This window comes from Osmerus eperlanus, chromosome 28 (genome assembly GCF_963692335.1).
Source record: "Osmerus eperlanus chromosome 28, fOsmEpe2.1, whole genome shotgun sequence".
In the NCBI taxonomy this organism is placed as follows: Eukaryota; Metazoa; Chordata; class Actinopteri; order Osmeriformes; family Osmeridae; genus Osmerus; species Osmerus eperlanus.
Genome location: NC_085045.1, coordinates 335,088 through 347,811, shown reverse-complemented (window position 1 = coordinate 347,811; position 12,724 = coordinate 335,088). Strand labels below are relative to the sequence as shown.

The 12,724-nt window shown below is 51.4% G+C and overlaps 1 protein-coding gene across 3 annotated transcripts in view; it reads left to right on the top strand.

The window, feature by feature from the left end:
• The window catches only part of LOC134015040 (tight junction protein ZO-2-like), a 66,045-nt gene that overhangs the window by 10,957 nt on the left and 42,364 nt on the right, over window positions 1–12,724 (top strand). The window contains exon 3 of one of the 3 annotated variants that reach the window (XM_062454325.1): window positions 8,283–8,370. The exons of 1 other annotated variant lie outside the window; for it this stretch is intronic. Coding sequence is in view for 1 of the 2 variants with exons in the window: in XM_062454323.1 (XP_062310307.1) it covers window positions 11,975–12,031 (57 nt within the window). In the remaining variant the exon portion in view is untranslated. Of the gene's footprint in view, window positions 1–8,282; window positions 8,371–11,686; window positions 12,032–12,724 lie in introns of those variants that run through there. One more of the 3 variants, XM_062454323.1, reaches the window with a different exon arrangement.

The window sequence follows — 12,724 nt, the reverse complement described above, 5'->3', positions numbered from 1 at the left end:
GCTGGATGTGTCTGGGTGTGTGGGTGGGGTAGGGGTCTGGCTTGGTGTGTCTGGGTGTGTGGGTGGGTGGGGTAGGGGTCTAGCTGGGTGTGTGTGTGTGGGTGGGGTAGGGGTCTAGCTGGATGTGTCTGGGTGTGTGGGTGGGTGGGTGGGGTAGGGGTCTGGCTGGATGTGTCTGGGTGTGTGGGTGGGGTAGGGGTCTGGCTGGGTGTGTGTGGGTGTGTGGGTGGGTGGGGTAGGGGTCTGGCTGGGTGTGTGTGGGTGGGTGGGGTAGGGGTCTGGCTGGGTGTGTGGGTGGGTCTGGGTGTGTGGGTGGGGTAGGGGTCTGTGTGTGGCTGGCTGGGTGGGTAGGGGGGGTCTGTGTTTACTGCAGAAAAATAGAATATTGGATAATATTCTGTCACACATGTTCGAGCTCTTTGGAGAGTCTTCATATTTATAACCATCTATTGTTAATGAGGATTAGCGATTTATACTTCATGCACATGCTATACATCCTTCTAACTAACAAAACTATAACGAATAAGAGAACTCAGTAGGGAATTTATTTTCCCTAAAATATGTTAACTAGCCAGACGTTTCTGTTGCGTAAAACGTAAACATGTTTTCTTCAGGTCTCGGAGATTCAATTTGATGTGTGAAATAGTTGAATGAGCACTTGCTTTACTGCTTGGATAAGGAGCTAAACTGGGCTCTGTCTGAACATGAAGCCTGGCTGCTGGGATCAGAGGTCAGCCAGGGACACCCCTGTTCAACTACCTCTGAATGATGGACAGTATAGAACATGTCTTTTATGTAGAAATATAGATAATATATGTGTGTGTATTTGCATACATGCATGACTGCTTTCATAACTCATAATGGTAACATGCTTCAGAACCAGGACACTAACCGACCGGTGAATCTGGTCTGTGTGTGTGTGTGTGTGTGTGTGGTTCACTGGCGTGTGTGTGTGTGTGTGTGGTTCTCTGGCGTGTGTGTGTGTGTGGGGAGGGGCGGTCTCTCTGGGGTTAGATGTGTAGGAGACAGCTTGTTCATGGACTGGACCTGTTGTCTTTGTCAACGTGTGCCATGGTGTTATACCACACACACACACACACACACACACACACACACACATACATCACAGAGTGTGTGCTTAGAGGTGTCCTGCAGCAGCAGCACGAGTCCTCTCTCTCCTCCTCCCTCTCGCTCTCCCTCTGCCTCTCTCCCTCTCTCTCCTCCTCGCTCTCGCTCTCCCTCTGCCTCTCTCCCTCTCTCTTCCTCCCTCTCCTCCTCGCTCTCCCTCTGCCTCTTTCCCTCTCCCTCCTCTCTCTGCCTCTCCCTCCTCTCTCTCAGTCTGCCTGACACTCTCACTCTGAGCACACCTCTCTGGGAACCCACCTCTCTCCTCTCTCTCTCTCTCTCCCTCTTTCTGTCTCCCCTTCTCCTCTTTCCTCTCCTCTCTCCTCCTGGGTGTTGTTGCTGCCAGCATGCGTCTGGGGATCGCCTCGTTCATCTCGGACCTCCTCAGCACCTCCAGCAACATCTGCTTCTGCTGGACCGAGGGCAAGGTAGAGCTCAGAGGAGACCTCTCACTGCTGCTGCTCTTCACCTCACCTGGGGACCGGGGCTGTGTGTGTGTGTGTGAGTGAGTGTGTTGCTCCAGGTGCTGGGTGAGGTGTGTGTGTGGAGAGGGAGTTGATGATAGTAGACTTACAGCAGTACTTCTGTACATGAGTGTGTTTGTGTGCGTTGCCAAGGTTGTGGTGGTAGTGGGGTCTCTGGGTTATGTAAGGGTTCAGGGTTGAAATGTGTGTGTAAGGTTTGGTTCTATTTTCACACAGGACGGATAGTGTGTGTGTGTTTGCGTGTGAGCAGCTAAAGGTGTCACTCTGTTTGTATCACAAAGAGATGAAGGGATGGCTGTACTGATATTGACAGCCCTCCAGGGATGTGTGTGTGTGCGTGCGGGTGAGAGGCAAAAGCAAGAAAGAGAAGGAGAGGGAAGAAAGGGAGAGAGAGAGAGAGAGAGAGAGGGCACTGGAGTCCTGTGTGTGGTGAGGCCTGTGTGTGGTGAGGTGTGTGGTGAGGTGTGTGGTGAGGTGTGTGGTGAGGTGTGTGGTGAGGTGTGTGGTGAGGGTGTGTGGTGAGGTGTGTGGTGAGGTGTGTGGTGAGGGTGTGTGGTGAGGTGTGTGGTAGAGGTGTGTGGTGAGGTGTGTGGTGAGGTGTGTGGTGAGGTGTGTGGTAGAGGTGTGTGGTGAGGTGTGTGGTGAGGTGTGTGGTGAGGTGTGTTGAGGTGTGTGGTGAGGTGTGTGGTGAGTGGTGAGGGTGTGTGGTGAGTGTGTGGTAGAGGTGTGTGGTGAGGTGTGTGGTGAGGTGTGTGGTGAGGTGTGTGGTGAGGTGTGTGGTAGAGGTGTGTGGTGAGGTGTGTGGTGAGGTGTGTGGTGAGGTGTGTGGTGAGGGTGTGTGGTGAGGTGTGTGGTAGAGGTGTGTGGTGAGGTGTGTGGTGAGGTGTGTGGTGAGGTGTGTTGGTAGAGGTGTGTGGTGAGGTGTGTGGTGAGGTGTGTGGTAGAGGTGTGTGGTGAGGTGTGTGGTGAGGTGTGTGGTGAGGTGTGTGGTGAGGGTGTGTGGTAGAGGTGTGTGGTAGAGGTGTGTGGTAGAGGTGTGTGGTGAGGTGTGTGGTAGAGGTGTGTGGTGAGGTGTGTGGTAGAGGTGTGTGGTGAGGTGTGTGGTGAGGTGTGTGGTGAGGTGTGTGGTGAGGGTGTGTGGTAGAGGTGTGTGGTAGAGGTGTGTGGTGAGGTGTGTGGTAGAGGTGTGTGGTGAGGTGTGTGGTAGAGGTGTGTGGTGAGGTGTGTGGTAGAGGTGTGTGGTAGAGGTGTGTGGTGAGGTGTGTGGTGAGGTGTGTGGTAGAGGTGTGTGGTGAGGTGTGTGGTGAGGTGTGTGGTAGAGGTGTGTGGTAGAGGTGTGTGGTGAGGTGTGTGGTGAGGGTGTGTGGTGAGGGTGTGTGGTGAGGTGTGTGGTGAGGTGTGTGGTGAGGGTGTGTGGTGAGGTGTGTGGTGAGGTGTGTGGTGAGATGTGTGGTGAGGTGTGTGGTGAGGGTGTGTAGGTTGTAGAGGTGCAGCCAGCAGGGGGAGAGCTGGCCTGTAGACAAACAGGAGCCATCCTCCATGACACCATGCTCTTTCAGACTGTGCTCAGCGACAACTTGAGTGTGTGTGTGTGTCAGCCACACTCAGGTATGTACGTATGCCTGCATGCCTTCCTTAGGTACTGTGTGTGTGTGTGTGTGATGGATGGATATGTCCGGGGAGTGGAGCAGTATTAGATTCACTGTTGGGCGTCGGCAGAGGAGTGCAGAGCTGCCAGTGATTTGTTTTGTAGCTTTGCCGTCTTTCCTCTTCCCCCTCCCTCCCTCTCTCTCCCCCTCCCCCCCTCCCTCTCTCTCCCCCTCCCCCCCTCCCCCTCCCTCCCTCTCTCTCCCCCTCCCCCCCTCCCTCTCTCTCCCCCTCCCCCCCTCCCCCTCCCTCCCTCTCTCTCCCCCCTCCCCCCTCCCTCTCTCTCTCCCCCCCCCCCCCTCCCTCCCTCCCTCTCTCTCCCCCTCCCCCCTCCCCCTCTCCCTCCCTCCCTCTCTATCCCCCTCCCCCCCCTCCCCCTCCCCTCTGACCTCACCTGAGTGCAGCCTGCTTCTCTGACCTCACCTGAGTGCAGCCTGCTTCTCTGACCTCACCTGAGTGCAGCCTGCTTCTCTGACCTCACCAACTCTTCCTCTGCTGTAATGATGTTAACAGACTGAAGGGCTGGCCTATAGCAGGGTGTTGTGGAGGTGGTCTGGCCTGTAGCAGGGCGTTGTGGAGGTGGTCTGGCCTGTAGCAGGCCGTTGTGGAGGTGGTCTGGCCTGTAGCAGGCCGTTGTGGAGGTGGTCTGGCCTGTAGCAGGGTGTTGTGGAGGTGGTCTGGCCTGTAGTAGGGTGTTGTGGATGGGGTCTGGCCTGTAGCAGGGTGTTGTGGATGGGGTCTGGCCTGTAGCAGGGTGTTGTGGATGGGGTCTGGCCTGTAGCAGGGTGTTGTGGATGGGGTCTGGCCTGTAGCAGGGTGTTGTGGATGGGGTCTGGCCTGTAGCAGGGTGTTGTGGATGGGGTCTGGCCTGTAGCAGGGTGTTGTGGATGGGGTCTGGCCTGTAGCAGGGTGTTGTGGATGGGGTCTGGCCTGTAGCAGGGTGTTGTGGATGGGGTCTGGCCTGTAGCAGGGTGTTGTGGATGGGGTCTGGCCTGTAGCAGGGTGTTGTGGATGGGGTCTGGCCTGTAGCAGGGTGTTGTGGATGGGGTCTGGCCTGTAGCAGGGTGTTGTGGATGGGGTCTGGCCTGTAGCTGCAGCCCTGGACAGCCTGGGGCAGGGGGGCTGAGCTGCCCCTGGTTTGGTCCCTGGAGTGTCAAAGCTCCACCTCAGTCAGGCTGCATCACACGGCTCTAACCGACTGGGCTGCTGTCAAGAGGGGCGGGTGTTCCTGTCAGGGGGGGCAGGGGGCTGGGGGTCAGGGGGGGCAGGGGGCTGGGGGTCAGGGGGGGCAGGGGGCTGGGGGTCAGGGCAGCGGAGGCTTTAGAGAACATGTTCTGAATGGAGAGAAGCTGGCTGGACGAGGGTGTGTGTGTGTGCATGTGTGTGTTTGTGTGTGTGTGGGGGTTATGAGAGCACTCTTGCCAGATGAATGTCCCAGTATTGATCAGACTGGACGTGTGGATGAACGACCCCCAGAGATACCACACTCTCTCTCTTTTTACCCACTTCCTGCCCTGCACACGCACACACCCCTGGGGAAACACACACGCACACACTCAATTCACACACATGCGTACACACATACACAAACTTGTAAACATTCTATACACATACACACATCCCATACACACACATTGTGAGTATCATTCAGCCACAATTTAAGACATTGATTACATCTGACAGCTGAGATGCAACTCTGAATAATGAGGCGTAATCAAAATCTTTGCGAAAGATCATTTAAATATTCATCATGAATATACGCCTGAACAAGACAGTGTTAGTGCTGCATTATTGTCGATGTGAGGAGCTGGTCTGCAGGGAACCCAGGACTATTTTAAGAGACTGTCTGACTTGCCCAGCAGGCATGTCCAAGTGTCAGATGGGATCCAGGCAGAGTGATCCTAACTCAGAGGACTATTAGGGGCGCTACCTGCTAAGCTACCTTTATGCTAACGCTAGGCTAGGGGCGCTACCTGCTAAGCTACCTTTATGCTAACGCTAGGCTAGGCTAATAGTCAGACAATCTTATTTGCATGGCTGGATGTTTGATGAGAGCTTGAATAATGGATGTTCTCTGTAGCGAGACTCTGGTTCTGTTGTGTTGTTGAGGGAGGGGCACCAGGGAGGTGTGTTAGAAGGGAGGGGCACCAGGGAGGGGCACCAGGGAGGTGTGTTATAAGGGAGGGGCACCAGGGAGGGGCACCAGGGAGGGGCACCAGGGAGGGGCACCAGGGAGGGGCACCAGGCAGGTGTGTTAGAAGCACATCACTATGCCACACCAGTCTGCACTTTGTCACTCTATGTCACTCCAGCTCTATCACATGATGCTATGTTACTGCAGCTCTATGTTACTGCAGCTCTATGTCACTGCAGCTCTATGTTACTGATCACATGAACCCAGAGGTTGTGGTGTGTGTGTTGTGTGTGTGGGGTGTGCATGGTGTGTGTGTGTGTGGGGTGTGCATGGTGTGTGTGTGTGTGTGTGGTGTGCATGGTGTGTGTCTGACCTTGCTTTGGATGTGGTCGTGTGACCTTCTCACCTGCCCTACCCCCCCCCCCCCCACACACACACATGCTGACACACACAGACACATTTTCTGCTTTCTGTCACTTTTTCAAAACCTGTGGTGTGAGAACACCACAGAACACACATACACAGAGCAAGGTGAACATGCTCTTCAGGAGAGGAGAGGGTCACCTTGTTTCTCTCTTCACTCTTCTCTCCCTTCATCATTTCTGCCCTTTAATCTCACCATACATCTTCCTGTCTTCTGTCTTGTCCTCCTTCTCCTTCTCCTCCTTCTCCTCCCTCCCTCCCTCCCCCTCTCTCTCTCTCTCTCTCTCTCTCTCTCTCTCTCTCTCTCTCTCTCTCTCTCTCTCTCTCTCTCTCTCTCCCCTCCTCTCTCCCTTGTCATTAGCAGCGTTCTTAATGAAGGAGTAGATGAGTGAGGCAGCATGTGGGCTCCACCCAGGCAGAGTTACTGACGTGGGCGTGACTCTAACAGGCAGAGTTACTGCCTGTTAGAGTCACGCCCACGTCAGCTGACGATCCAACACTGACATCAGTGTTGTGAGAGAGTGTGTGTGTGTGTGTGTGAGGCACATGCAGTCGTGTTAATTAACGGGGGCCAGATGGAAGAGGTGTCACAGCACCCACAGCTACACCATAATTACACACACACACACACACACACTCCCAGAAACACACACACACTCCCAGAAACACACACACACTCCCAGAATTGGCGTGTCTGCAGAACACGCACAACACATGCTTACATAACAAAAGCCTTGTTATTTACAGTACAAATGTGACTGTAATAGTGGAAAATACAGTTCAGTTTCTCCAATGCAAATGTTAAGAGTGTGAACTTTCTGATTTCTGAAGTGTGTATTAGATATGCTGTGGTACTTTAAACATGTTAAAGTCCAATCTGGAGATAACCGTGGAGCGATAGATAAATACCCTTCTCATGTCTTTTACCTCCAGAACCCTCCAAATATAGTGGACCACAGCCAAGAGAGAGAGAGAGAGAGAGATGTTGAGGAAGGGAGAGAGAGAAAGCAGGGTTGGGACAGGGAGACAGAGAGGTGAGGTCCATGAGATTGGGCCAGGAATTAATATTCATGATACCGCTCTCATCTCTCTTTCTCTCTCTCCCTCATCTCTCTCTCCCTCTGTATCTCATCTCTCCCTCCCTCATCTCTCCCTCTCTCATCTCTCTCTCCTCTCTTCCTCTCTCTGCCAGGCGCAGTGCAGTGGTCGGGTATCTATTTGGCTTCCTCAGCATGTTGCCTCTCCCTCCACCCATAATCATACGCGCGCACACACACACACACACACACACACACACCTGTTTGACCTTGACTGGTGGGGTTCCCATACTGAAGCACCAGTTCAGACAACCTGGCCTCAGTGGAACTATTAATAACACAGGAAGTCCTTATTAATAACACAGGAAGTCCTTAAGTGTACTGGGAAATCCAGCAGCTAAATGCCACAGGCCTGGTTAAAGGGTGTGAAGTGAGTGCTGCAGTGAGAGGAGGGGCTGGAGGCCAGCTGGGGGAAGAGGCGTGGCCAGCTGGGGGAAGGGGCGTGGCCAGCTGGGGGAAGGGGCGTGGCCACTGCAGACACACACATGGATTACATACTGGTTATCTGTAGTATCTGTGGAGGGACAGTGATGTGTAAGGGTTAGTCTCTGTGTGTCTGTGTGTGTGTGTGTGTCTCTGTGTGTGTGTGTGTGTGTGTCTGTGTGTGTGTGTGTGTGTGTGTGTGTGTGTGCGTGTGTGTGTGTGTGTGTGAGAGTGTGCATGTGTGCATGGTGTTTAGTGTTTTTAGCAGTAAACTCTGGCACTGTAGTCTGGACAACTTCCTGTTGTATAATGTACAGTAGAAGCCAAATTCCTGTTGTATAATGTACAGTATAAGCTGTGTGAGTGTGTATATGTGTGAGTGTGTATAAGTGTTTTAGTGTTAGTGTGTGTGTGAGTGTGTATAAGTGTTTTAGTGTTAGTGTGTGTGTGAGTGTGTATAAGTGTTTTAGTGTTAGTGTGTGTGTGAGTGTGTATAAGTGTTTTAGTGTTAGTGTGTGTGTGTGTATAAGTGTTTTAGTGTGTGTGTGAGCGTGTATAAGTGTTTTAGTGTTAGTGTGTGTGTGAGTTTGTACCTTAGTGTGTAGCTGAATGACAGGGCAGCTCTGTCCTCTGTGGTCCCAGCTCTTACGCAACTTCACACGCAAACACTCACACACACACACACACACACACACACACTCACACAAACACACACTCACACACCCTCACACACACGGTTGACAGGGACCGTGAATGAAGACTCTGTGATGAGATTTAGATTTACGCTGATGTTGGTGTGTATTGATCTGGTGCTGGGATGAGGCGCTTTGTGTGAGTGAGAGTTTGAGAGAGTGTGTGTGTTAGTGTGAGAGTGAGTGTGAGAGTATGAGAGTGTGTGAGTGAGAGTGTGTGTGTGTGATGAAGGCTAACATGGCTGTTCCGTCGCAGGGAGCAGTACCAGTCAGACGTGTCACTGGCCGACCTCAGACCTTCAGACGCTTCTTACAGGATACAGAACACACCCTGCCTCAGCCAGGTACACACACCCTGCCTCACCCAGGTACACACACCCTGCCTCAGCCAGGTACACACACCCTGCCTCACCCAGGTACACACACCCTGCCTCACCCAGGTACACACACCCTGCCTCACCCAGGTACACACACCCTGCCTCAGCCAGGTACACACACCCTGCCTCACCCAGGTACACACACCCTGCCTCAGCCAGGTACACACACCCTGCCTCAGCCAGGTACACACACCCTGCCTCAGCCAGGTACACACACCCTGCCTCACCCAGGTACACACACCCTGCCTCACCCAGGTACACACACCCTGCCTCAGCCAGGTACACATTCACCCGGAGTACTGATATTTAGCCACACACACGCACACACACACTCACGCACACTCACACACACAGACGCACGCACACACACACCACCACCATCATGTCATGTCTCAGTGCCTGACTCTCAGGAGTGTTCAGACGTGTTTAACAGTAGAGTGGACGTCTCTGCACAGTGACCAGCCAGCCTGGACGCCCTCCTCCCCCTCCTCCTCCCCCTCCTCCCCCCTCCTGCCTCCTCCTCCCCCCCCCTCCCCCCCCTCCTCCCCCTCTCCCGCCTCCTCCCCCTCCTCCTCCTCCTGCCTCCTCCCCCCCCTCCTCCTCCCCCTCCTCCTGCCTCCTCCTCCTCCCCCTCCTCCTCCCCCTCCTCCTCCTCCCCCTCCTGCCTCCTCCTCCTAACCCACATTTTTACCCCTCCCTCTCCGTGTCAACTTGATTCATACCGTTAATAAATGCTCAATGAGTTGGATGTTGAAGTTGAAACATTTGTTTACGAGAGGTATTGGACACTTTTTAATCAGAGACATTGCAGTCTAACCCTAACCCATTGCAGTCATATATTCTACAGAAATAAAAAACTTGGCAGGCCTTTAAAGAACCTGCAATGAAAAGTTGCAGCGTAAAAGAGTTGCATAAAACAATTTAAGAATGAAAACCAGCCCAGCCCACATTCTCCTTTAACTCCACACACACACACATTCTCCTTTAACTCCACATACACACACACACACATTCTCCTTTAACCCCCCCCCCACACACACACACACACATTCTCCTTTAACCCCCCCCCCCACACACACACACACACACACACACATTCTTCTATAACTCATATATCCTGGGTAGCCTGCTGTGTCCTCAACCTCCTCATTTCACGTGTTTGTGAACAGAACAGCTCATCTCTACCAGAGCTGCAGAACCTGTGACCGTACTGGATGTTTGAGAGCCCTCTAGTGGCTGGCCAGAGTACTGCACCCGCCCCACCCCAGTCCTACAAGTCAGTTCAGCACAGTTAGAAGGTAAATTAAACTTAAAGCTGTAAATCAATAATATTATTATACATATACAAACACTCAGTTTGACAGTTAGTTTGTTAAATATTTTTTTAATATAACTGTCAGTCCAGCTGGACTGTTGTAGAGACCGGACTCCCCCCTCCCCCCCAGTGAGATGAAGGACATAGTCTCCTCCCCCTGGGGATCGCTCTGACATCTATTTATCCTCCTTAATGAGCTTGTCCCAGAAACCCCAGCTCAGGGCTCAGCAGAGCAAAGTGTCCAGGTCTCATTTACATGGGCTCATCAATGAGGCTTTACAGTGCATTAGCATTAGCATTTAGCATTGCTGGCGTGGTTGTTTACACTTCTAAACGCCTGACAGGGCAGAGCCGCGGCCTGAGACAGGCATCAGGGAGTAATGTCCTCTTGAGTCTGTCCTATGTTTGTCTCTGTCTCTCCTGTCGAACACAAGCGTGTTTAACCACCATGACTCCTGGTCAGGGTCAGGGTCAGTAGAGTTAGGGTTACTAACTCCTGTGTCACCTGGCAACTCTTCTGTAATCAACTTCCTGCTTGTGGTAATTTAGAGCTTGTGATTAGATCTCCACACCGTAGATCACCTGGAGACACCCCTTCCTCTCCCTCTCCCTCCCCCCATTCCTCACCCGCCCTCCCTCCCCCTCCCTCCCTCTCTGATGCTGCGGTGTTGAGATGTTTAATTTCATTAAGGTGTAAATGAGGTGCTGATGCACAGTCAGCTCCGTTATAGAAGGCTAACAGGTGTGAGAGAAAGAGAACAGTGAATATGAAATGAAATTCAAAATATTAAATATTGCTTGACTATTCAAAACATGCTATCTTTATCTTCATTCCTTTTCATAGAGAATGAGAGTGTGTGAGGTGTGTGGGAGGTGCGTGGGAGGTGTGTGAGCTGGGGAGAGTGTGTGGGAGAGTGTGTGAGGTGTGTGAGGTGTGTGTGAGGTGTGTGAGGTGTGGGAGAGTGTGTGTGAGAGTGTGTGAGGTGTGTGAGAGAGTGTGTGAGGTGTGTGAGCTGGGGAGAGTGTGTGTGAGAGTGTGTGAGGTGTGTGAGCTGGGGAGAGTGTGTGTGAGAGTGTGTGAGGTGTGGGACACAGCTTCCTGGGCTCCCCTCCCCCCCTCCCCTCCCCTAACCCTCAGCTGCTTCAATGAGGGAGGAGACAGCCACATCACGCATGGCTGCTGTTAGTGTCCCTGACATTAAATCATTTAGATGTTCTGCTGTCACGCTTATCTAGGACACTGGTGTTGGTGGTGTTTTCACCACTCATCATCTGAAGCAGAGATGGATATGAGAGCTATTTAGGTGTTGATTCTTTCTGGGACAGGAACCAGATGAGCCTGGGTGCTTTCAGTCCTCCAGGCAGCTTCAAGTTTGAGATGTTTTGAAACCAAATAGATGGGAGCATATTACACAGTATAGCTGTAGAAAGTTATATCTAATATAATACTCCTCGCAGTGTATCCTGTGAGAATAGACTGTGCAAAGATACGCTTCCTGTTCCTCTGGTCCAGAGGACGGCAGACATTTATTTAAATATTAAGAGCCCTCAATAAGTTCCTCTGTCAGAGTTATGTATGTTTTAGTATGGTCAGAATACAATAGCATGAAATAATTATGTTACTTTCTGGGACAGAGGACAATGTACCAACAGTTCACAAACACACCCTTTTCTATTAATAGAAACGGTTGTGTTTCTCCTGCCCAGAGTTCCCAGTGAATAGATAGTTTCTGTGAGGAGAAAAATGCGTGTTTGTTTACTGAAGAACTTTCAGAGAACAGTAAATCAATGTTCCCAATCCGGATCAGTCCATTCCAGCAGAGGGGGGCGAGAAAAACATGAAAAGTGCAAATTTGTTGAAAAATGTTATTGTATTAGAAAATGCTGACGTATTAGTGAAATAATTCACTTTTCAGTAATACGATATGTTCGCTAACGCCCAGCAACATGTATGTGCAAATAAGCCCCGCCACAGCCTCCCCCGGGTTTAGACGGTAGGCTCGCGCGCTCACAGTGGCTCTGAGGGGAAGAATGTTTCGGCTCTCCACGTATCACAGCTAGCATTTTTAAAGGAACTCGAACGTAGTGGGAACTGCCGCCGCCTTCGAGGAAGTATTTTAGCGCCGATGTAAAAAGACATGTTTCATTCCATAAACTAAGGCACCTCAGGAAGACCAGGGAGGTTCAACGCGCTAGAAGACACTTGTTTTTACTGCAAACGATAAAGCGACTGTTGAACAACTTCAGACCAGCAGGATGCCCGTGAAGGGAGGACGAATTGGGGTTTATCCAAGCAAGAACGAACAAGTAGGAGTAAGTAAAAGTTTTAATATTGTAGTCTTGTCTTACTACTGCCCTTTGGCAGCCTAGTTTTCTTTATGGTAGCCTACCGGTCAACTCGTACTGTTTATGTCCGAGTATGTCGCCTCTGGGACTGTTTACTGTCCAGCTGTAAGAGCGCGGCCGTCAGGTGTGACGGACCTACCGAGGGAACCAATCAGCTTCCAGCTGCGTCAACACACCTGCTGATACACCTGTTGAGTTCCGTTCTCTACGCCAATAGGAACGCTCCCCAGTGAGCACATACTTGGAATATATAACATTCTCTTTGTCTTACTGCCTCAAATTACATCAGTAAGGAATTTGAACACGTAATAATTGTACTTTGTACATGTTTTATATAAATAATGTTTACATAACCTTAAAGCAAGCTTTCTAAAAGAGCAAAAAAGAAAACTATTATTTTAGTGTCTTATGTTTATGAAGTAATGAGACAGAGATGTGAGTTGATCTTCAGTGTGAGCAGACAAGATCAGGGTGTGGCCTTGACCTGTTTAAAATACACCCACATGTCACCTAATATTTACAGGAGACTAGAAAGACCTGTAACAATCTGCATAAGTGTAGTATTCAGTTTGTATCCTAAGAAGCCAATAGCAGTGGTGTTATGATGAGCTTGTGGGGTTGATTGTTACCGTGTACAGGCTACTAACGGCTGTGGCACCG